We start from the raw sequence: 26,687 nt of genomic DNA, 5'->3' as shown, positions 1-26,687 counted from the left end.
TTCCATATTTCTAGATTTTCGGAAGGCTTTTGACACTGTACCATACCAGCAGCTTGTAGTGAAACTGTGTGCTTATGGAATATCGTCTCAGTTACGTGATTGGATTTGTGACTTCCTGTCAGAGAGGTCACAGTTTGTAGTAACTGACAGAAAGTCATCAAGTACAACAGAAGTGGTTTCTGGCTTTCCACAAGGTAGTGTTATAGGTCCTTTGCTGTTCCGTATCAGTATAAACAATTTAGGAGACAATCTGAGCAGACATCTTAGTTTGTTTACAGATGATGCTGCCCTGTATTGACTAGTAAATTCATCAGAAGATCAAAACAAGTTGCAAAATGATTTAGAAAAGATATCTGTAGGGTGCAAAAATTGGCGATTGACCCTAAATAACAAAAAGTGTGAGGTCATTCACATGGATGCTAAAAGTAATCTGTTAAACTTTCATTGCACGATAAATCAGTCGAATCTAAAGGCCATAAATTCAACCAAATACCAAGGAATTACAATTATGAACAACTTAAATTGTAAGAAACACATAGAAAATGATTTGTGAAAGGCTAACTAAAGACTGCATTATATCAGCAGGAAACTTGGAAAATGTAAAGAACTACTAAAGAGACTCCCTACACTATGCTTGTCCACCTTTTTTTAGTATACTGCTGCGCAGCATGGGATCCTTACCATATAGGACTGACAAAGCAGACTGAGAAAGTTCAAAGAAGGGCAGCACATTTTGTATTATCATGAAATAAGGAAGAGACTGTCATAGAAATGATGCAGAATTTGTTGTGGACATAATTAAAACAAAGGCGTTTTTCGGTGCAGCGGAATCTTCTCACGAAATTTTCATCACCAACTTTCTCCTCAGAATGTGAAAATATTTTGTTGATGCCGGCCTACAAAGGGAGAAACGATCATCATAATAAAATAAGGGAAATCAGATCTCGCACAGAAAGATATACGTGTTTGTTTTTTTACTCAGAAAGCTAGCAAGTTTTCTTTCTTTTTATGTGACCATCATTGACTCAATGCTTCTGCTTTTCAGTTAGTGCTCTCTTAAAATAAAAAACTATTTATATTCTATCAGAACTTTCCTACAATACCATGAAAAGGATAGACTGCTCCTCATCACGTAGAGGTAGCACTGAGTTGCAGACAGGCACGATGAAAGGACTGTTAACATGTTAAAGTTTCTGACAAAAAGGTCATTCTTTGGAAACAGAAAGAAAACACACACACACACACACACAGACACACACACACACACACACACACACACACACACACACACACAGCCACTGTTCAGTAGCTTTTCAAAATGTGCTGCCAATAGCTTACAGTTTTATTCGTTCTTAAGTGTGAGTTTTCCACTCTCTTCCCTCAAACATAGCAATTCCAGAATGTACCCAGACACACCGTCCTTGAATGTTCTGTAACAGTCTCTTGTATTATATCTTTTTAAATGTTATTCTATAGTTTTACATTGCTCCTTTTCAAAGCACATCTTTTCTGCACTAATAATTTTATCTGCTTGCTTCTTCTCAAATTGATAGATTTTCCACTTACTCTTTGTTCTCCTGCTATACGAGCTGTTCCCAGCTTCCTTTTTTATATCAAAGTGCTTCTTCACATTTACTATTCCACCATCTGTGCTTTCTTTGCTTGTTCTATGGAGCTATTTCAAATGTAATATGGTTAACCATTTCTGCACAATTTTTGGCATAGGTATTTACTTTCTTCAGCATCTTTGAATGTCAGATTATTTTTCCTTCAAAGTTTTGTTATTAATTCTGTTAGTCATTCTGGTTTGTTTCATGAGTGTGTGTTTTGGAATAAATCACATGTGCATTTTAGTTGGGTAGTGATCTGAATCAACTTCTATTCCTCCCTTGACTCTAATGTTCTAGATTTCTTGATAATTTCAAATTCTCCCTGGGAAAAGTTTTGTTTCCACCATTTAAAAATAGTTAATTTTTATAAATTCTGAATTTCTGTACTATTATTAAGGTTTGCTTAATTTGTAAATGTCTGAAACACCAATTTGTGCAACCATGATTAGTAAGGAACAGGAAATTATAATAATGAAATTGCTGTTGTCTTCATCAGAAAGTACACCAATATTTACTATAAACTAAATATTATGCTCCTTCCTATTTTGACAATAGTCTATTTGTGGTACCCTACACCTTTAATAAAAGACATTTTACAACCTACTACATTCAATTAATTTACTCTGACTACTGAAAATGAAAAAGTGATAAAAATAATAGCTTTTCAGATCCAACATAGATGACTGGTAACAGAAGTAACAACCAGTAATAAAAAAAGTAATAATGACAAAAAATACCAACACGAACAATAAAGACCCACAAAGAAAATATCAAACTTCAAGTTCTATTACCGGAGGCATTCAAGTGCCAGAACTTACCTTCTCCAAACCTGAATATCAGTCTCTAGAGAAAAAAGGACATCAGATAGCAAACGCTGATGGATATAAGACCACTTGAATTCTGGTATTCTAAAAGGTGGTCTCGTTGGCCCAGGACTAAACATGGGGCGAGAGGAATTTTGAGGCACTGGTGATGGTTTTGTTCGTTTTGTTTCTGTAAGAAAGATAATGAAGGTAAAACACAAAAAATGGAACTAATGAGATATTTTAATGATATATATAACAGTATTTTGAGTGAATAAACAGCATTTAAAAAACATACCAAAGTGAACTGGATCCACTTGTGTCGAAGTCGAAGAGCTGTGTGGCCGCTTTTGAGGTGATGCTTGATAAGTAGGGATTGCAGTAGTGCACACAGTGTCTCCAACCTGTTCAAGAGCCGTACTGTCTTTCGTTTCAGCAGTGGATGCAGGTACATCTGAGGTATTATTTACAGAAATTTCTTCGCTCGATTGCGGAGGCACTATTTCACTTTCCACTGTAATAGTAGTCCTATCACTTACCTCACAATCTACAGTTCTAAAGGCCTTATTTTCATCACCATTCTCATTAGACTCACTTTCAACAATATTTGGCACCTGAGAAGAATTCTGAGATAACATATCACAATCATTATTTAAGCTGTCAGAGGCAGCAGTCACTTTTACATAATCTACCTCAGCTTTTTGACAGCTTATGTCACTAGCTGGAAAGTCCGTCACTTCAGATTTTAAGAAATCTGTTCTTTCACTTTCACTGAGCACCCGTTCTTCACTTTCACTGTGAGTGCATGGTTCAGATTCTACACTAGGAATCACAATGGCTCCTACGCTACTGACTGCACTATTTTCTTGGTCTCTCTCACTGTCTGCAGCACAAGAAACATCATCCTGATACCTGTCTTCCTCATGCAGAGGAGAAAAATCTACACTATCTTTATCAACCACTACTAGAACACTTTCATCTGTCACAACTCTTCCCTCTACGTCACTTTTTGCTTCCAAATCCACATTCTTATCTTTTGGCTCTTGAAGTCGCTCTTCTGATTCTTCAACTTCATTATCTTTCTTCTCACTGGTCACATCAGTAGTGTCAGTTGGTGTCAAGTACGCTTCCGATGTGTCACTGTCAATAACTTCCCTTTCAACTTGTACTGTCATCTCCCTGCTAACAAACTCTAAAACATCTGACTCTTTCTTGAGGATTTCATTTTTAGTTTCCACTAATTCATCAAAACTAGTATCTGCCTCTAATGAACTAAGATGGGAAGAATCTAATTCAAACACTTGTGCAGTACTTTCTCCCTCAGGTTTTTGAGCAATATCTTTACTAACACTTTCTACTACATCTACACCACTCACCACATTCTCTGTTACACTGCTTTCAGTACTTTCTTCTCTGCTTTCAGAAAGTAAAACCTTCTCATTTTCGTCACGAGCTGTCTCACACGCATCTGAAACATCTTTAGCAGCACCCTCACTATAAGAACCTTCAACAACACCACTATCCTCACAACTGCCACTGATTCCTTCTATTGAGGTCTCTTCCTCACCCTTGTACACATCTAAGTCTACACTTGCACCGTCTGTACCAGAAACCGGAGACACGAGGGCTTCTTCTGAGCTACCCTCTGTTGTTACAGTGGGTTGGGATGAGCCTTCCATTTGTGGTGTTGGAGAACTTTCTTCTAGTCTGTCACCAGCTTCAAACTTTGGTCTATCTGTATCAGAGTTGTGGTTGTCATCAATGTTGAGTGATGACGATTCCGCTTTGCATACATCACTATAGAGATTGCATGTACTTGAACCTATGGAAAGCATGTCACTTGGCTGCTTATCATCTTCACTGCCACACTTGGCAGTATCCTCATGCTCTGGTGATCCCAGACCACAGCTGCACACAGGAGGCATGTCCTTACTGTCCGCTGAGGACTGCCAATTGGAGACTGTCGGGTGACTGTGGTGGTAACCATTAACAATGTGATGCTGCTGGTCCCAGCCAGAGATTGTGCTAATAGGTCTCTGCTGGCGCACAGCTGGATCTGTGATGTTGTCTGATCTCTGCCTTTCATAATGTTCATACATTTGAGCAAACTGCAGCTTAAACTCTTCATATGAGACCTAAAGAATAAAGCGTCATTATTAATTTTGCAAATACTAACAATAACAACTGCAAGTCTTATAGAAACCGAATGACAAATGGAACTAGCAAATTCCTTTGTATTTGCGAACCAGTCCTCATTCAGTAAAACACATATTTACAATATAAGCTAAAAAATAAAACAAATATTGTATGGCTTCCAGCCTTATGTAAGTCTACTTATTTGATATAAGTTTAGTGTCTTGTGCATCAGTTACACTACTTATAATGTAATTCTTCCTTCTGCACTCATCTCCCTACCATATGACTCCTACCCCTGTGACAGTCCCCAGTGCAAGACTTGCTCTATGCACCCTACTACCACCACATATTCCAGCCTTTTAACTGGCAAAGCATACACTCTCAAAGAGAGAGACACCTGTGAAATGACACACGTCATATACCAACTGTTATGTTAACACTGCTCAGCCTTTTACATCAGCATGACTATCACCTAGTCATCAGTCAGGATGAATGGGAGTAGGCAGAGGGTTTCTACAGGCAACACACAATATACTATTGCAGAGCATGCTGTTTAACATGACAGTCATTACCTCAGTGCCTGTTTCACTACACACACCATCTGAATTCTTCCCCCAAACACCCGTTTCTCAGAACACCGCAGGTGGGAACTAGCATTACAACATGTCTTTGGTTCTCACCACCCACCTGGCCTCAATTTATGTTAATTCCTCCTGTCCCAGCTTTCATTCACAGTAACTCCTCCTTTCTTCACTCCATTTCAGTTTTCTACATTTTTCATTTTCTGACTTTTGTTACATGCAATGCACTTACCTTTCCACTTTTATTAACTCGTGCACGATGTTTTAGTAGTAATCTCTGTCTTCCACATTACCCTGTCTTCCACCTTTAAGCTCTCAGGTTGTCAAATCTCATCCAGTGCAGTCCCCAACAATTAGTCTTTCGTTCTCATCCCGTCTGGCAAGTCTCCCTTGACCCGGGGTTCAGGGTGACTTTTCCAAACTCTACCCCTTTCCCTAAACGTCTCCGTTACTTTTCCTTCACCCTTCTTCTTTACCCCTCAACTCTTCCACCAAAATAAGGAGCCACCGGCTCCAAAAACATGTGAAAGTTAAATCCTTTTGTGTGTGTGTTCCCCTGCCACCACTTGGTAAGTAGATTTTTTTATCTGCCCATTTACATTATAATGTAATTGGACAGATGACAAATCTACAACCAGTGCCAGTAGGAGAACACACATATAAAAGATATTACAGTATGCAAGCTTTTGAAGTCAGGGGCTCTTTCTTCTGGCAGAGGGGTTGAAGGGGAAGGAAGTGGGGTGAAGGAAAAGAACTGCTAAGGTTTAGGAAAAGGGGTAGAGTTCAGAAAAGTTAAACAGAACCCCAGGTCAGGGGAGACTTACAGAACAGGATGAGATGGCAAGACAATTGATGGAGACTCTGTAAGACAAGATTTAAAAACCTGAGAACTTACAGGAGGAAGGTAGGGTAATATACAAGACAGAGATTTCTGTTAAAGCATCAAGCGCAAGTTAACAAGAACAAAAAGCTAAGTGAACTGCATGTGACAGACGAGAAAAAACTAAAAGGGAGTGAAGAAAGGCATAGTTACTGTGAAGAAATGCTAAGACTGAAGAAATTAATGTAAATTAAGGTCACATGGGTGATGAGAACCAAGGCCATCTTGTAGCACCAGTTCCCACCTGTGGAGGTCTGAAAACCTGGTGTCTGTGGGAAGAATCCATATGGCGTATGATGAAACAGACACCGAATTCATGAGCGTCATATTGTAGAGCATGCTCTGCAACAGGATATTGTGTGTTGTCGGGTTTTCAAATCTCATCTGATGCAGTTCCCAACAATAAGTCTTTGTTTCTCATCTCCTCTACTAAGTCTCCCTTGGGTGACTTTTCTGAATTCTACCCTCTTTCCTAAACCTCATCAGTCCTTTTCCTTCACCCCTCTTCCTTACACTTCAACTCTTATGCCAGAAGAAGGAGCCACTGTCTCCAAAAGCTTTCATACTGTAATACCTTTTATATGTGCTTTCTTCTGCTGCCACTTGGCGAGCAGATTCCTTATCTATCCGATTACATTATATTTTCAAAAATTGATTATTTTTGTTGATAAGTTACACTACTTATTTATTTAAGCACAGATCTTTCCGCCACATCTCCAGGACCTCTGCATTAAGAGTCAGCAATTCAAACCACTGGAGTGCACAGACAAGCATAATATAAGCTAGTAATGTGTATCACAACAAAAAGTGAAAATAAATGGCTGTCAAAAAATTTTTGTTTTTTGTGTATGAAGCAAACTGCGATGCTGGTAACTCAACCACCACAGTGTACTACATTTTTGTGAAACACATAAATTTTGCATTGTTTGTATTCCTATTTCAAATGTTGAGTGTTTCATTCATGAGGCATAGACTGGGGTACCATCATAACATCTGCCTAGATAACTGTGGAAAACCGTTTAAAAACCACTCTCAGACTCACCATGTCTACCAGATCTATGCTCACAAATCAGCATACAATCTGATCATGGTGTGGCTCATCTCCCTGTTTAATAAGCCAGTGTGCTGCAATTAAAGCTGTATTAGCATGTCATTTCTACCATAAATACAGGAAATAGGAGATCTGTTAAACATGTTGGGTACATAAGAATAAGTGTAACTTTAAAGGAAGACAGAAATGTATGCTGGTGTTCAAAACTTATGAACGAATGTAGCTTTTCCATGATCTGTAACTGATAAGTAATATAGCACAATGAAACTTGCACCACATATAGAAATAACAGCTTCAGTACAGTGCAGCACTGTACAGTACAGTACAGAAGGCAACTGAAAGAATTGTGTAATGAGAAGAACAGAAATGACACTTTTATTAAAAACCAATAATTACACTGAAGTCACTGCGACTCGCGATGATCCACTTGACATCACAAATAGCGGGACGTGGTTCTTAAAAGGGTGTGTGATCATCATGGACAGCAATGCTGTAACATGCTTCATTCTCACAACATGGTTGATAAGGAGTTCTCTTGGTAGGGAACATTATTATGAAAAGAATAGTTGCTACTCAGCATACAGTAGAGATGCTGAGTCGCAGATAGACATAACAAAAAGACTGTCACACAGAAAGCTTTCAGCCAACAAGGCCTTTGTCAAAAATAGACAAAAAAAACATAAACACACATGAAAACATATATGTCTGCCTGTGTCTGTATATGTGCAGATGGATATGTGTGTGTGTGTGTGTGTGTGTGTGTGTGTGTGTGTGTGTGTGTGTGTATACCTGTCCTTTTTTCCCCCTAAGGTAAGTCTTTCCGCTCCCAGGATTGGAATGACTCCTTACCCTCTCCCTTAAAACCCACATCCTTTCGTCTTTCCCTCTCCTTTCCTCTTTCCTGAAGAGGCAACAGTTTGTTGCGAAAGCTTGAATTTTGTGTGTGTATGTTTGTGTTTGTGTGTCTATCGACCTGCCAGCACTTTCGTTCGGTAAGTCACATCATCTGTGTTTTTAGATATATATATATTTTTTCCGCACGTCCAGGGCCTCGCTGCGATGGAGCACTTCCTTTCACGCTGATCACCTGCCACCCTACCTAAAACCTCTTTCCTCATTATCTTAGCCAGCTTCATCCTGACCCACAACTTCTTCACTTTCGAAGGCCAGACATACCAACAACTAAAGGGAACAGCCATGGGTACCAGGATGGCCCCCTCGTATGCCAACCTATTTATGGGTCGCTTAGAGAAAGCCTTCTTGGTTACCCAAGCCTGCTAACCCAAAGTTTGGTACAGATTTATTGATGACATCTTCATGATCTGGACCCACAGTGAAGAAGAACTCCAGAATTTCCTCTCCAACCTCAACTCCTTTGGTTCCATCAGATTCACCTGGTCCTACTCCAAATCCCATGCCACTTTCCTTGATGTTGACCTCCACCTGTCCAATGGCCAGTTTCACACGTCCGTCCACATCAAACCCACCAACAAGCAACAGTACCTCCATTATGACAGCAGCCACCCATTTCACATCAAACGGTCCCTTCCCTACAGCCTAGGTCTTCGTGGCAAACGAATCTGCTCCGGTCCGGAAGTCCTGAACCATTACACCAACAACCTGAAAACAGCTTTCGCATCCCACAACTACCCTCCCGACCTGGAACAGAAGCAAATAACCAGAGCCACATCCTCGTCCCCTCAAACCCAGAACCTCCCACAGAAGAACCCCAAAACTGCCCCACTTGTGATAGGATACTTTTCCGGGACTGGATCAGACTCTGAATGTGGCTCTCCAGCAGGGATACGACTTCCTCAAATCCTGCCCTGAAATGAGATCCATCCTTCATGAAATCCTCCCCACTCCACCAAGAGTGTCTTTCCGCCGTCCACCTAACCTTTGTAACCTCTTAGTTCATCCCTATGAAATCCCCAAACCACCTTCCCTATCCTCTGGCTCCTACCCTTGTAACCGCCCCCAGTGTAAAACCTGTCCCATGCACCCTCCCACCACCACCTACTCCAGTCCTGTAACCCGGGAGGTGTACACGATCAAAGGCAGAGCCACGTGTGAAAGCACCCACGTGATTTACCAACTGATCTGCCTACACTGTGAAGCTTTCTATGTGGGAATGACCAGCAACAAACTGTCCATTCACATGAATGGACACAGGCAGACAGTGTTTGTTGGTAATGAGGATCACCCTGTGGCTAAACATGCCTTGGTGCACGGCCAGCACATCTTGGCACAGTGTTACACCGTCCGGGTTATCTGGATACTTCCCACTAACACCAACATGTCAGAACTCCGGAGATGGGAACTTGCCCTTCAGTATATCCTCTCTTCTCATTACCCGCCAGGCCTCAACCTCCGCTAATTTCAAGTTGCCGCCGCTCATACCTCACCTGTCATTCAACAACATCTTTGCCTATGTACTTCCACCTTGACTGACATCTCTGCCCAAACTCTTTGCCTTTACAAATGTCTGCTTGTGTCTGTGTATGCGCGGATGGATATGTGTGTGTATGCGAGTGTATACCTGTCCTTTTTTCCCCCTAAGGTAAGTCTTTCCACTCCCGGGATTGGAATGACTCCTTACCCTCTCCCTTAAAATCCACATCCTTTCGTCTTTCCCTCTCCTTCCCTCTTTCCTGATGAAGCAGCCGTTGGTTGCGAAAGCTAGAATTTTGTGTGTATGTTTGTGTTTGTTTGTGTGTCTATCAACCTGCCAGTGCTTTCGTTTGGTAAGTCACATCTTCTTTGTTTTTAGATATATATATATACAGGGTGATTCAAAAAGAATACCACAACTTTAGGAATTTAAAACTCTGCAACGACAAAAGGCAGAGCTAAGTACTATCTGTCGGCGAATTAAGGGAGCTATAAAGTTTCATTTAGTTGTACATTTGTTCGCTTGAGGCGCTGTTGACTAGGCGTCAGCGTCAGTTGATGCTAAGATGGCGACCGCTCAACAGAAAGCTTTTTGTGTTATTGAGTACGGCAGAAGTGAATCGACGACAGTTGTTCAGCGTGCATTTCGAACGAAGTATGGTGTTAAACCTCCTCATAAGTGGTGTATTAAACGTTGGTATAAACCGTTTACAGAGAATGGGTGTTTGTGCAAAGGGAAAAGTTCTGGACGGCCGAGAACGAGTGATGAAAACGTAGCACGCATCCAGCAAGCATTTGTTCGCAGCCCAGGAAAATCGACTCGCAGAGCTAGCAGAGAGCTGCAAATTCCACAATCAACTGTATGGAGAGTCCTACGAAAAAGGTTAGTTATGAAACCTTATTGTCTGAAATTGGTTCAAGCACTGTCTGCAGCTGATAAGATTAAAAGAATCGATTTCTGTGATTTTATCCTTGCTCAAATGGAAACAGATGAATCTTTCATTTCAAAGATTGTGTTTAGTGATGAAGCAACTTTCCACACTAACGGGAAAGTCAACTGTCACAATGTCTCTATATGGGGCACTGAGAATCCGCGGGAAACAACTCAGTATGAACGTGACTCGCCTAAGGTGAACGTTTTCTGTACCATTTCAGCCAATAAAGTTTTTGGTCCCTTTTTCTTCGAAGGTGCTACTGTAACTGGACTACAGTATCTGGAGATGTTAGAGAATTGGCTGTTCCCTCAGCTCGAACAAGAAGCACAACAATTCATATTTCAGCAGGATGGAGCACCACCACATTGGCACTTATCTGTCTGTAACTACCTGAACGTCAACTACCCGAGGCGATGGATCGGCCACCAGGCAGCCTGTGACAGAGCACTTCATCACTGCGATTTTTTCTTATGGGGGTATGTTAAGGATATGGTGTTTCGGCCACCTCTCCCAGCCACCATTGATGATTTGAAACGAGAAATAACAGCAGCTATCCAAACTGTTACGCCTGATATGCTACAGAGAGTGTGGAACGAGTTGGAGTATCGGGTTGATATTGCTTGAGTGTCTGGAGGGGGCCATACTGAACATCTCTGAACTTGTTTTTGAGTGAAAAAAAAAACGTTTTTAAATACTCCTTGTAATGATGTATAACAGAAGGTTAAATTATGTTTCTTTCATTAAATACACATTTTTAAAGTTGTGGTATTCTTTTTGAATCGCCCTGTATAATAGAGGGAAACATTCCACGTGGGAAAAATATATCTAAAAACAAAGATGCTGTAACAACTTACCAAACGAAAGCGTTGGTATGTTGATAGAGACAATAACAAACACAAACACACACACAAATTTCAAGCTTTCGCAACCCAAGGTTGCTTCGTCAGGAAAGAGGGAAGGAGAGAGAAAGACGAAAGGATGTGGGTTTTAAGGGAGAGGGTAAGGAGTAATCCCAATCCCGGGAGCGGAAAGACTTACCTTAGGGGGAAAAAAGGACGGGTATACACTCGCACACACATACATACCCATCCACACATATATAGACACAAGCAGACATTTGTAAAGACAAAGAGTTTGGGCAGAGGTGTCAGTCAAGGTGGAAGTACAGAGGCAAAGATGTTGTTGAATGACAGGTGAGGTATGAGCGGCGGAAACTTGAAATTAGCGGAGGTTGAGGCCTGGTGGGTAACGAGAAGAGAGGATATACTGAAGGGCAAGTTCCCATCTCCAGAGTTCTGACATGTTGGTGTAAGTGGGAAGTATCCAGATAGCCCGGACAGTGTAACACTGTGCCAAGATGTGCTGGCTGTGCACCAAGGCATGTTTAGCGACAGGGTGATCCTCATTACCAACAAACACTGTCTGCCTGTGTCCATTCATGCGAATGGACAGTTTGTTGCTGGTCATTCCGACATAGAAAGCTTCACAGTGTAGGCAACTCACAGACCAAAGTCTCTGGCAGCTGAAGTCAGACTAGTAGTCTGACAAATGCTTCGTTCACTGAATGCTTATTGTGTGACAATCTTTTTGTTGTGCCTATCTGTGGCTCAGCATCTCTGGTATACAGTGAGTAGCAAGTACCCTTTTCATAGTGCTGTTACATTCCATTCTGGATTTTCCTTCTTTAGTTCTCATAGTAGGGCATTCCATTCCTCCACCATTGTAGTTGACAACTGCCACTTGGTCATTGGTGCACGTGGATATGCTGCAATACATCTCTTCATCACATCCAACATGTGCTCAATGGGATTTAAGTCAGAGGAACGAGCAGGCCAGTCCATCTGCCAAATATCCTCTTGGTCCAAGATTTCCTCCACCTGCATTGTTCTTTGCAATCACCCATAAAAATAAAGTCTGGACCAAATGCACTCCTGAAAAGATGCACATGGTGAAGGAGTATACAGTATCACAATAACATTCATCAATGAGTGTAATATGTTCAAAGATTTTGAGATCAGTACACCCACACAGCATTATGCCTCCCCACACACCACCACATGGACCACCAAAATGATCATATTCAACAATGTTCCTGGGTGCATTACATGTTTCCACCCCTTACTATATAAGCGTACATATAGAATCACTACTCTGAATCACCACTCAGACTGAATCTGCTCACATATGAGCATATGACCCCACTCCTCATTGGATCAGCTCCTATGCTCTTGGCACCATCGCAAATGATGTCATTGACGTCCGGGTGTTAATGGAACACAATGTACTGGACTTTGAGCAAAGAGGCTAGCCCTTTTCAGTCTCAGTGCCACTTTGGGATGTGAGACTGCGTGGCTTGCAGACCTGTTAAATGTGGTTACGATTGCACCCATTGTTTGATGTGGGTCTATTCTTGCCCGCTGCACAATGTAGCATTCATCTGCCACTGTAGTTCACCATGGTTGCTCATCCCCTTCCCTTCTGACAGCTCTGCCTGTGGTTTGGAATGTTTTCTATACAACAATGCTGCTAGCAATATCACACTCCTGGGCTGCAACTGTCACACCTCATCCTCTTTCTAGTTTCTTGATGATTCTTCCCTGTAAGAAGTCATGCAAATGTTGTCCCCGGGTCACATAGCAATGAAGAAAATGAGCACATTACATCAGAATGCTCCCTGACTGACACAACTGTCTTTTCCTATTTCTTCAACCGCCTCATGTTGCTGGGAGAGCCCAATTTGGCTTGAGTCTCACTGAGCTCACGCCATGTGCATGACAGAGACCTGTGGCAACATGCTCCAGCACTTTCATTCATTCCCAATGAGTAGTTAATATTTTATGTTACTTTAACTATCTTGTCCTTAAGCTTTGCACAGCAGTGTATATACAAGTATTCTGCAGAAGGGGGAGGGTGTAGCAATTAGAATTTCATATGATGCATTAAATGGAAACTGTAGGTGAGATATAGGACATAAACAACAAACAAGACAGACAAGCTAAGAAACTCACAGAAATTAATGGTTTTATGTTTTTTTTTTAAAAAAAAAAAAAAAAAAAAACAGTACTCAGTTTAGATCAAACTGAGGCAATTTTTCCAGAAAAAAGGGAGTAAAATTGAGAGGCTTAAAATAAGTGAATATCAAGTGATTCATATAAATAAAAGAATAAACAGAAAAAAGTAAATGATGGCTGGCGATAGCCAGGGAGGGGAGTTGGACTGAGCATTTGTGGATGGATATGGTGAGGACAGCAACTATAAGACAAACTACAATTGTCTAAACTGTCTATAAAAGTATCACTGATAACAGTCATATTTATCCAATGATGCCATTTTTCCCTAGACCTATTCTCTTGCGATTTAAAATATATTTATTTTCTATGTTACTTTTAAGTCGTCAGTTTTCATAATTAACAATATCTATGCCTCCAGCTAGTCTTATGGTCACTTCTCAAATTGCAACACTGATTTGAGAGAAGCTGTACAGAAAGTATTGCTCTTGCGTGCAATCATCTTCACTTCTTATTTAACAGAATTAAATATACCACAACATTTGATGCCTCACGTAGGAATCTATATTTTTTAAAAAAGACTATATATTTGCTCTTACTTTTGAATGAACAATTGCGAGAGTATCAACCCAAACTCTCCATCCTCCATATTCATGCTTAATGGCATGATGAAGTAGCATTCGAAACAAGGAGTACACCATGTCTGAAATCTTTTGCTCTTCTGTATTTTTTGGATGGATGTATGCCATTGCTATTAGCCATTCCTGCAAATGAGAAAATATAAGAACAGTATTATACACATTTATAGCAACAATCATATTGTTAAACATGCAGAGGAAGAAAAACATCACACAAATAACTTTGCAAGAGTACAAATATCAGTTCCATAAAGAAGGTAGAAGATTAAAAGCAGAAAAAAATCATTATTGTATTAACAGGTCTCTAAGGCCTTCAGCAGAAAAACAGAAGGAAACAACCACACTACACACGGAGAAAAAACAGTATTCTATAAGAAAATTATAACAAAAAATGGCCCATCAGTCACAACAGAACTGATATCTATTGCAGATGGTATTCCATCGTTGCCGGTCTCCAGCTTCATATTCCACCATTGTCAGCTCCACTTCTTTAAGAACTGTTAATACTCAATCCTTCCATCACATCCTTGCATGTCCCCTTGGGTGTTTTCCAGCAGGTTGAGAATGGTGGACTTGGTACAAGAGAGATTTATCAGCTCAAAAGATTTCGTCAAACCAATGAGGCCCTTTGTGCACTAACATCAGGCTAATGTGTGGTTTTCCAAACAACTGGTACAGGTCTTCTTTCTTTCTTCATTCCCATTTACCATACTGGAATTGCAGATGGGCCCGTACCTTCCTCTTGAAGGCACAGATTGTTTCTTCAGTCACTGCTGATAATGCTCACGTGTCACAACCATATAAAAGTAATGACTGTACTAAATTGTTCAGGCTAAAGAACAAGCAATTACTGTTTGTTATTAATTGACATACTACCTTTGTCACTCACTTTTATTAGTCAGTTTGGAACACAGGTACCTGAATTCTTGCACTCACTCAAAGGTATGCCCATCAACAACAATGGAAGGAAGAAAGGAAAGCTTGACGGCATGCTACACAAACACAACACTGTCAGCGAATGCCAGGATTTTGTCAACTCCCACCATCTCCATTTCTCTGATTCCATCAGTGTAACAGCTTACTTTTTCCAAGGCTAAGTTTAACAGTACCAGCATCAAAGGATCTCCTTGTCTTGATCCATTTCGAAAACTGAATTGTGGCAATAGTTGGTTGCAAACCATACTTGACAAGCTGATTCAGAGTAGGGATCTGGAATTACGAGTAGTTGAATGTATTTTGATGGGATGTCAAATTCTTATAATGTTTACCAAAAGATGGGGCAGTCAGTGCTGTCATAAGCTTGTCAGAAACTGATGAAGATGAGATGTAATTCTCAACTGAGCTCGTAAAATTTTTCTATTAGCTACCTCAAGGTATGGGGTCGAGAGTTGATTGTCCAGGGATGAAGCCACACTCATAGGGTCCCACAATTCCTTCAGCCAGTGGTTTCACATGGTTTAGTAGCAGTGTCATAAAGATTTTATAACCAATTTCAAGTAACTGGATACTTGTGAAGCACCCTTTTTGGAGATGCTCCCTCTCATTCTTCAGGAATTATTTATGCTGCCCAAATGGCAGATATTAACAGCTTCAAAGCATTTACCAATGTTTCACACCCCAAGCGGAGTATCTCACCTGTGGTATCACTATCTCCTGGAGCTCTGTTGTTGTCGTACCGAGCGAGGTGGAGCAGTGGTAGCACACTGGACTCGCATTCGGGAGGACGACGGTTCAATCCCGCGTCCGGCCATCCTGATTTAGGTTTTCCGTGATTTCCCTAAATCGCTCCAGGCAAATGCTGGGATGGTTCCTTTCAAAGGGCACGGCCGACTTCCTTCCCTAATCCGATGAGACCGATGACCTCGCTGTTTGATCTCTTCCCCCAAAACAACCCAACCAACCCTCTGTTGTTGTCGAGTGCCTTTAGAGCAACACTGATTTCTTCCTCTGATGGTTCAGGGACTTGCACTCTACCAAACTGGGCCCACATCTTTGTTGTCACTACTGTTGGATTTCCATGATTCACTAAGTTTTCGAAACATGTTAAATACGTCTTACTGCTCTGACGGTGATACTACTCCATCAGTCACCGACTGACAAATCTTGAGGCCCAGAAAAAGGAGCCTGATGACTCTGATTCTTCGACTGCTATCAACAGACTTTGATGGTGTTCCCATTTCTTCTTCCTTACGAGCTGATCTGTGTTACACCTTGCCTCATAATAAGCTATCCTTGCATCTTCTGAAATCTGATCTAGCCTTTTTAGCCTCTTTGTTAATCTGGTCTCTTCACTGAACCAAGGTTTACTTCTGTATTTTGGATGGGAAACACAATCTTCATTCACACTCACTAGTACTGCATTCTGTAATGTCAAACCCGCACCTACCATGCTGAGAGTTAGTGTACTTTACACAAGTGTACCTTGCAATGGGCAGCTTGTACCAACTGATATACAACTAGCTCTTTACACATCCCTGTAAGGTCTCCTTCATATGATTTCCAGAGCAGGGAGTGTAAATGAACAAATGCACCATTGAATGAATGAGTACATCAATTGCAATAGTTCTAGCCCATCTCTCTCTATCACTAACTTACTAGGTAAACAATTATAGGTTTCATGCAAAATATATGGATTATATTTACACAAGTACTGTTTATAAAGTAATGAAACATCATTGTAGGAGTGATTCAAATTACATTTGGTAAGGACTGCTGTTTTTATGTATGATGAAAACAACAGTGTGTAAGTCCTTTACTAAACTTTTAAAATTAATACAATCAAAACTTTCAAGTGCGTAACCTGAAATGTTTAAAATTGACTATAAAATTAGTTTCCATTACTGAACACAGTAGTAAACATAAACAGTATCCATTACAAGCTATTTCTCTTGTCACTGCAAACACGTGAGAATAAAAATGTTTCAGAAAGTAAACTTATTGTGTCATAATTGTGCACTCATACCTGCCACACTGACATCTGAAGGACTGTTCTCCTGTTTTCTCTATTGTTATTACAAAGCAAGGTCATATCTGATAGAAACAGCTTCTTAACATCCAAAAGTTGTTCTGTCTGTTTAGACTGGCGGATTAATGTGGCAACAACCTTCAAGATCACTGTAAACAAATGCACATTCACAAATAAGTTTGTTACTTATACACTATTTACATTGCACTGAAGTAAATGTGTATCAGTAACTAGTAAATGTACATCAGTAACTGCCATATGACATTTTTCATGCATTTCAAACCTGACACACTGCAAGAGAAATATATTCAGAGAAAACAGCATGCAAACTGAAGGAGCAATTAACATGGTTATTAACATAACATACTTGGATTTTCCAGTCTAAAGTGTGACTCAGGTTCTGGATGTCTTGTATACAGTATCTGTTGACTGATGTGCTCTGTCATTATCTGTAAGAAATAAACAGAATATTAAGAAACTACCAACAAGGTATTGGTTATAAAAGTACAGACAGAAATCAATGAATAAGCAGATACCTCATATAGTACGTTATATGTTGGCAGAGTCAGAGTTTCTTCATTTAGCAGCAGTCTCTCAGCAAGCAACGTGTAAAGATTATGAGGGCTCATGACATCATATTTCCTCCTGAAATTGGTTTTTAGATTTCTCTTCACAAAGCTACTCACAGTCATTATAATCCAACTACACTTGCTCAAAGTTTCTACACTACATAACATGGAATAACTTATGGACTTCACTCTATGGAATTACAAGACATATTAATTAAATACTAATTTCTGGCTTTTTATGACTTACAAGAAAATATCAGAATTTTTTCATAATTCCAAAGTATTTATTTCCTCAAAACTATTCGATGACATAAAAATTCTGTAATAGGAACACAGGTACATTACAGACATTACAAATTTTAACAAAAACTAGGTTGCTCCTAAAATCATGTTTTAGTTGCAGATCATGGAGGCACTCACTTGTGTGTGCTGCGGCTCAGAAAGAAACCCAGGAGCTTCAGTGCCTGGAGCCTGATCAATTGACTCTCAGCGGCAAGTAACTTGAAGATAGTGCGTACTCCTTGTTTCACATCAAATGCAGGAACCATTGAAGCTGGATGTTCAGAGATTAATGATATAAGCATCTGCAGTACATCATGTAAATTCTCATCCTGAAAATTAGAACAAGTTACACAGCTGATAAACATTCAAACATTCATCAGAACAACTGAAGAAGATGCATGCCAGAAAACAAAGAGACGAGTGGACTGGAGGGTGTGTGTGTGTGTGTGTGTGTACAAAGGGACAGAGAGAGAGAGAGAGAGAGAGAGAGAGAGAGAGAGAGAGAGAGAGAGCACTCAAGTCAAGATGGATGCCTACACATTAGATGAAGTTTTTAAACTTAGACGAATGCTTACTTCATGCATCGTTGTGAGGTAATTTAGAATACTTTGTAGTTCATCGTCCTTTACTCCATTTCCAATCATAATCAGCTGTTTTAGAAATAAGAGAATGTATGCACGTATTGCCAGTATATCCTTCTGTGGTGGTCTTGGTCCATCTAGAAAGCAGTAACAACAAAGATGGTGATGCCAGCCAATAAGGTTTTACACTATAAATACCAATAGAAATAATTAAAATGTAGGAGAACACAAAATATATGAATGAGTTACCTCTATGTGGAAGACTAAGACTACTGTTATGTAATATGAGGCAACACTAAACAAGTATTTTTCCATTTAGATCTGAAAGCAATAGCCAGATACTGTACAGCTCGTGGATTATTTTCAGTTCATACTGTAACAGGTGGGTTCCACCATTTTCAACAGTAATTACATCCTAGGTAGCAACTCTGCTGTCTTATAGCCACTTAGTATTTTGATATTTGAAATCCATCATGGGGTGATACAAAATTCTTTCAATAAATAGCAAGCTCTTCTTTGGCTTGCTGTTGTATGATGTATCTATGATTTCAAAATGAGGTTAAGATCTCAAGTCTAATGTACAAGGTAAAAGATATATTGGTGCTGAGGAACATTATCCCACATATGATGCACATTTTGACCCCTTTGACAATGGAGTCCTAATCATAGGTCTAATATTCATTACTTAAGTCAACCATAGCAGCAGTTCACATGATCATTTGTTTCTTGCAATGACTAGTGGATATTTTATACAAGAATATGGCCATGAAAAACTTCATGCTTAAGATCATGTACTTCTAAAGCAACATTACATGAGCTCTGAAGAACTACTATCTGAAAACTGAAGTACGTAACTGCATACGTTTTTGGAAAATATACTGCAGATCTTTGGAAAACAGCACTTTCATGCTACCAATAACAAAATTTTGCCCAAAAATGCCAACTTCCATGTAGATTTCCTTCCATGTCCCCAGCTTACACCAAATATAGGCACAATTAAATGTAAACAATGAAGTCCGCATTCTAAGAAAGTAATAGTCTTAACCAGTTTAACACTTCATTAATGCACCAAATTTAGGTCACGTAAAATGGTTTCATTCATACGTTCTTATACAATCTTTTATAAATGTATGTCAATGAGAATGGCGTAATTATTTGTTGATACAGACCTAGTCCTTTAGGTGTTATTCCACTTTTGGCACGAGGGTTTGTTACCCAATAATAGTACTTCAGTGTGTGCACCGTCTGTAGGACTGTTGAAACACGGCGCACATTGGAGTAGATCTGGGTATCGGCAAGGAACTCTGTTGCTAAGTAGGAGTAGAGCCGAGTTTGTACTGGTGCAGGGGTGTAGATCCATAATGCAGGGTTGAACAGCACATGGTCCAGCAGCTGCCACGTCAGGAACGAGAAACAAAATAACTGCATTTCAATTGACGACGAGCCTGTCCACTGGTGTAGCCAATACTATCAGATAGCATTAGAAGGCAGAAAAGAGTGCAAAATATTGAACAAAATTCAACACTAATAAAAATATGCATAACTAGTTGGTTACTTCTTACTTGTCCTGCACAGTATAGCTCAAAGCACCTACAAATTACAAACAAATATAAATCTTTTGGAAATTCATTGGTGTAATCCTAAACCATAATTTCTATAGAAGCTCTTTTTTTCTCATATCTAAGACTACTCAATAAACTACCATACTTTTATAACGAGCATACTACGTACCACTACATTTTATCCACTACCTTACAAACCCGTTAATTCCAGTTTTCAAATCCCAGGTGTGCAACAATGAAACATGAACTTTTACAAATTGTTAGAGTTTCAATAAAATTTATGACAACTTTTTAACATTCACAGATCAAACAAATTATTTTATCATTGGTGATTACTGTGAACACCCTCAGAAAGCATAAATGACTCCTCTATGTACCCTATATGTTTGTGCAGAGCCAAAAAAACAACTCTTACAAACTACAATACTTTGTTTACAAAAGGATTTATACTCATATGGTACGAAAAAAAGATTGTGATCAACTTTTTAAAAGAGCTAAAATAATTTATGCAGATATTTAATCTAATGCTACTAGTACTCGCTGTATAAAAATCATGCTTTATCTCTATTTGGTCTGAAATATTACAATACAACTCATAACAATATTAACCTTTATATTGGATGTCTAAGTCAAACAAAGTTCATCTCATCTAAAATGACAGCTATGTGACTGCAATTCATCAACATCCCAACAGCTGAATAATATTGCTGTTCTCACCTGTTTCAGAAGCAGTTCACTATTTGAGCTCAGGCATGTCACAAGGTATTTTGTCAGTCCAAGAAATGAACTGAGCACTTCCAGTGTTAAATGGTCTCTTGATGATCTCTGAAGCATGTAACTGATCACAAGGAAACCCCTATTCTGTATCATATGCTGCTGAACAGTTTGAGAGCTCTCAACAAGCTCACAAATAAACCCAAGAAGTTTTGAACTGAAAAACAAACACAGTAAGGTGAAAATATTTCAAAATACAAATAAAACAGAGTTACATATATTTAATGCTGAAGGTGAAGTGAGAAAACTTAAGCATTTTATGTATATTAGCACAGATAAAAATGGTGCAATACTCAATACACAAAAATATAGCGTAACTGATAGCAACCCTGAGCCAACATACTTCAGACATTTAAAATGAAAGTAATGTACACAACAAGCATTGTTGACAGAGTTCATTTAATGACAAAACAGGAAGAAGCTCAGTAAACTTGTTTAAAAACTTACAAAATGTGGTACATTGATGTCAGTATATCACAATTAATATTTATATTAATGTTTGTTATAAGACTGTACAGCTATTTTTATATAAAATCTGCTAGGAACCAATGTATTCTTATACACTTTTAAATGATTCCCAACACCCATCCCACATAATCTCATGTTCTTTAAAACTAAAATAAATCATTAAAAAGTTACAGTAATGGAATGCAAGCTGCAAGGGGAGGTGATACCTTTACTTGTCTTGGTATCTCTGATGTTACAACTACCAACATTTGTACAGTATCAACAAAGATGTAGAAATGTATAAACAACCCTTCAGTGAGTGCCAACCAATGGAACTTCCTGGGCAGATTAACAACGGTTTGGAAAGCATAGATTTCTACTAACAAAGTGTTGGTCCACACAAATGGTCACCACCAAACTGTAGTCAAGGGACAGCTAGGCCACCCAGTTGCTGAACATGCCGCCCTACACAATGTGCTTCACTTTAATAACTGCTTCACAGTCTATGCTATTTGTATTCTTTCTACCAACACAATCTTTTCTGAATCATGCAGTTGGGAACTTTCCCTAGAACATTGTCTTCATTTCTGTAATTCCTGGCCTCCATCTGCCTATCCCCACCTCTGCTATCACTACATGTACCCACATGCCTTCTGTCCCACCAATGCATCTGGAATGGTCTGTTCCCATCACTTCACTGCATGCTCCCATATTCAGCGCTATCATCCTCCCCTATCCCTATCCTGCTATCCCTTCCCCTACCCATGCTGTGCCTGCTTCTTACTCCCATCACCCATCCCAGTAGATTTCTGCTTATGTCAGACACAGTCACAGTCAGGCCTTGACAGAAAGAGACAGCAGCCAGGTGTATATGGGTTGCTGCTGTGTGAATGTGTGAGAGTTCTACTTCTGAGAAAGGACTTTGTTCAAAAGCTTATATATTTCTAGTACTCTTTTCAAAGCACCTTTTTGTGACTCCATGGCTCCTCTATGTGGTGAGTAGCACTCTGTCCTTTCGATATTGTTGTTATTCTACCATTAAATGGTTTTAACATAAGATGAGACAAAGATAGTTTAATAAAAGAAATAGTTTGGAAAAGAGAACTCTAAATTGTGAATAGATAAAGAGTGCCACACCAGCAAGAACAAATGATGAAGACTTGCTGATAAGGGAAGAAACTGACTTTTGTTTGTGTGGCCTCCAGAGTACTAAGTGTATCAAGCTGATACTTCTTGCAAATAATACATAAAAGGTCAAACCCACAAATCAAACTCCAGATTATTATGAGATGTTGACTGAAACACGTAACAGTACTGGACATAGACACAAAACATTGTTGTTATTTTAGGTGTATTAATATGTCGCAGTTCTCCAAAGGTAGTCCATTATGGCCAAAATAATATTCAAAATAATATCTACAAGAACTATATGAGTGGAATTGAGAAATACAAATATAATGACTACCATTACTGCACAGTAAGAAACAGGTGAAGAATGTAGTGGTATGTAGTACGAACAACAAATCATTCAGGATGTATGGCTATGAAACATGTGAATGAGTGAACACAAACAAAGAAGTGAAAAGATGTGTAGAAATAGAAAAGGGAGGAGGGGAGAAAATTCACAATTTACAGAGGGAGCATTACGTAATGATTCACAAGAACAGGGGAAAGGAATATCACAAAGGGGTAGCTTTGACAAATGAAATAGTGAGGGCAGCAGAGGACCAAATAGCTAGAAAGACTAGGTCCAGTACAAATCCTTGGATAACCCAAGAGACATTGAATTTAATTGATGATAGGATAAAATATAAAAATGCACCAAATGAAGCACATGAAAGTGAATATAAACATCCAAAAAAATTAGATTGATTGGAAGTGAAAAATAGCTAAACAGAAATGCCTAGAGGACAAATGAAAGGATTTCAAAGCGTATATCACTAAGGTAAAGATAGAAATGACCAACAGGAAAATTAAAGAGGCTCTCGAGAAAGAAGAAGCAGGGGTATGAGTCTCACAACCTCAGATGGAAAACCAGTGCTAAGCAAAGAAGATAAAGTTGAAAGGATACAGGAGTATATAGAGGATCTATACAAGGAAGATGAACTTAAAGGCAACAGAAGATGATACAGGAGATATGATAATGTGAGAAGAATTTGATAGAGCAGTGAAAGACTCGAGTCGAAACAAGGCTACGGGGGTAGCCAGGCAGGAGAAATACCCTCAGATTTCAAGAAGAACACAATAATTCCAAATCCAAAGAAAGCAGTTATTGACAGATGTCAATATTACCAAACTATCAGTTTAGTAAGTCATGGTCACAAAATACTAAAGTAAATTCTTTACAGAAGAATGCAAAAACTGGTAGAAGCCAAACTCCTCAGGGAAGATCAGTTTGGATTCTGCAGAAATGTAGGAACATGTAAGGAAATACTGACCCTATGATTTCTCTTAGGTTAAGGGAGGGCAAATCTATGTTTATAGCATTTGTAGATTTACAGAATGCTTCTGAGAATGTTGACTGGAGTAATTTCTTTGAAATTTTGAGCGTAGCAAGAGTAAAATACAGGGAGTGAAAGGTTATTTACAACTTGTACAAAAACCAGACAGTAGTGACTGAGAAGAAAGTCAGGCAGGTTTATAGTCTATCCCTGATGTTATCCAACCTGTAAATTGAGCAAGCAGTAAAGGAAACCAAAGAAAAATTTGGAACAGGAATTAAAATTCAGGGAGAAGAAATAAAAACTTCGAGGATTGCCAGTGACTTTTAATTCTGTCAGAGACAGCAAAGGACTTGGAATAGTGGTTGACAGAACGGACAATGTCCTGAAATCTCTGTTGACCCATTGTGGATATGAGACAGTGAACGGTCAGGTATTTACCAAAGAAACCTCGCCGAACAGTCATATGTTTCAGAAGTTATTTTATTTAGGCGACCGGTTTTGGCATCACATTAATGCCATTTTCAGGCCTGATGCACACCAAGTACAGACAATCAGATACGTCAATGCATGCATGCATGATTCTGTGATATTTTTGTGGACTGTGTACTTCAAAGATTTGACTACAACTCAGTATCTTGAAAGAATGATATAAGGTGACATCAACCAAAGCAAAACAAGTTTAATGAAATGTATTTGAATGAAATCAGGCAATGCTGAGGGAATTCGATCACTAAATGAGATTCTTAAAGTAGTATATGAGCTTTGTTATTTGGGTAGTAAAGTAACGGTTGATGGCCACAGTAGACAAGATATGAAATGTATGCTGGCAATGGCAAGAAAAACATTTCTGAAGAAGAGAAATTTGTAAACACTGAATATACAGGGTGGTCGGAAATATCCGTTACGAACTTCTAGGACATGTAGAGGGTAGTGAGTACATAACATTTTGAATAGGAACTTATGTCCAGAAACTTATTGTTTCCATTCTACGACAGTTTCAATGCAGATGATTATCTCATCCACATCCACGTGAGGAATGTCCTTAGGCGTGACCCAGTACAGTTGTCGCAATCCATTTGAAAAGAATACTGACTTGTTCCGTTATTACTTATGCATTTTCATTACAACGTACACCTTATGGTTTACATTAGTTGACAACAACAAGAACCCAGCATCTACAGCACCAGCCACAATGTACCGATGCATTACAACAACAGCTCGATGTGGCGGCCACCAATGTTGTTACACACATTGTACCTCCAAAGCATCCAAAGCATGTTCTGGTACAATCTCTCCATCCCACCTGGTGTCTCTTCAATGTCTTGTGCAGTGGCCAGAGCTCATGCCAGCAGATCTTCCTCTGTCTCTACAGATGTCTCATAAATTAGGCTCTTCATATGTACCCACAAGAAGTAGTCCAAGGGGTTAAATCCGGCAAGTGTGGTGGCCAAGAAGTTGGAACATCACAGCCTATCCATCTTTCACCATACCATCTGTTGAGATGTCTCCGGACAGCTCGTAAAAAGTGAGGTGGTGCTCCATCACGCTGAAACCACATTTCCTGATGGCCATTCAATGGCACAGCTCTCAAGAATGGGTCCATTACGTGTAGTAGGAAGACTGAGTATGCGGGACCCATGAGCTTGGATGGATCACATGACCATCCAGAATAACTGCCCACACGTTAATTCCAAACCGGTCTTGAAATCCCTGTACATGTGTGGCATGAGGGTTTTCGTCCCCTCATACATGGCTATTTCGAGCATTCAGAGCACAATCCCTTGTGAATCTACATTCATCTGTGAAGAGAACTCGACGTGGAAACAGGGGCACTCAATGCAATGGTGCACGAACAATGTGCAAAAGGCGACATGTTGTGGAAAGTCTGCTGGACCCATAGCGTGTACTCTTTGTAAGTGGTATGGATGTAATTGCTGCTCATGCAGGACGTCCAAGATGGTACTGTGACTAACTAGCATTGCACGTGCAATTGTTCGCAAACTCATTGACAGGCTATCTTCAATGTGACGTAGTACACCTTCTTCAAATTCGGGAGTGCGGCGTCGCCATGGAGCACCACAATCCTGCCTCCTCACAGTGAAGGTACCCGTTTCTCATAGCCGTTGTGTAACTTAGACAAACAGTTCATGCGATGAAGTGCAACGGTGTGGAAAACGTTCGCGATACAGCCGACTGGCAGCTCTTCCATTACCTCGAGCTTCGCAATACACAAGGAGCATGTCTGTGTATTTCGCAAACATGTACTGCACCATGTTTCCTCTATCGGTGATGCACAGGTATTGACTCGGTCTCACAGCAAAGCAGACAAAAAGCGACATCTGGGGATTGTTTGACATAGTAAACGTCATCGTGTCTACCTTGTTGCATACCAGGACAGGTAACTCTTGAGATGTTTCTCTTGCCCTAAGCAGACATTCACGAAGTACACATCTTAATCGAAACTTTCATAGAACAGAAATGATACGATTCCAGACATGGGTTCCTATTCAAAATGTTATGTATTCACTACCCTCTACATGTCCTAGAAGTTTGTAATGGGAATTTCTGACCTTTAAGTGTTTGGAGGCCTTTTCTGAAATTATGTGGAGTGTAGCCATGTATGGAAGTGAAACATAGGTGATAAAACGTTTAGACAAGATGAGAGAATATGGTTTTGAAATGTGGTACTACAAAATGCTGCTGAAGATTATGTGGGTAGATCACATAACAATGAGGAGGTACTGAATAGAAGTGAGGAGAAAAGAAATTTGTAGTACAATCTGACTAGAAGAAGGGATCAGTTGATAGGACACATTCTGGGACATCAAGGGATCACCAGTGTAGTATTGGAGGAAAGTGTGGGGGGAGGGGGACCAAGAGATGAAGACAGTGAGCAGATTGAAATAGATGTCAGTTACAGTAGTTATTTGGACATGCAGAGGCTTGCTCAGGATAAAGTTTCATGGAGAGCTGCTCAAACCAGTCTTTGAACAGACGATCACAATAACAACAATAACACGCGCCTTGTGC

At 39.7% G+C, this 26,687-nt stretch overlaps 1 protein-coding gene across 1 annotated transcript in view; it reads right to left on the bottom strand.

Annotated features, from left to right (window-relative positions):
- Nucleotides 1-26,687, bottom strand: part of LOC126412765 (neurobeachin) — a 1,487,907-nt gene that overhangs the window by 907,670 nt on the left and 553,550 nt on the right. Inside the window, exons 12-21 of the mRNA XM_050082518.1 lie at nt 20,710-20,923; nt 19,600-19,822; nt 18,425-18,567; nt 17,988-18,178; nt 17,535-17,643; nt 17,366-17,447; nt 16,996-17,147; nt 13,995-14,159; nt 2,712-4,548; nt 2,429-2,603 (exon numbers count right to left, since the gene is read on the bottom strand). Of these exons, the coding sequence (XP_049938475.1) occupies nt 2,429-2,603; nt 2,712-4,548; nt 13,995-14,159; nt 16,996-17,147; nt 17,366-17,447; nt 17,535-17,643; nt 17,988-18,178; nt 18,425-18,567; nt 19,600-19,822; nt 20,710-20,923 (3,291 nt within the window). The remainder of the gene's footprint in view (nt 1-2,428; nt 2,604-2,711; nt 4,549-13,994; nt 14,160-16,995; nt 17,148-17,365; nt 17,448-17,534; nt 17,644-17,987; nt 18,179-18,424; nt 18,568-19,599; nt 19,823-20,709; nt 20,924-26,687) is intronic.

Source organism: Schistocerca serialis, chromosome 7 (assembly GCF_023864345.2).
Source record: "Schistocerca serialis cubense isolate TAMUIC-IGC-003099 chromosome 7, iqSchSeri2.2, whole genome shotgun sequence".
Taxonomy (NCBI): Eukaryota; Metazoa; Arthropoda; class Insecta; order Orthoptera; family Acrididae; genus Schistocerca; species Schistocerca serialis.
The sequence above is the reverse complement of the archived record's forward strand: the minus strand, read 5'-3'. Positions and strand labels throughout refer to the sequence as shown.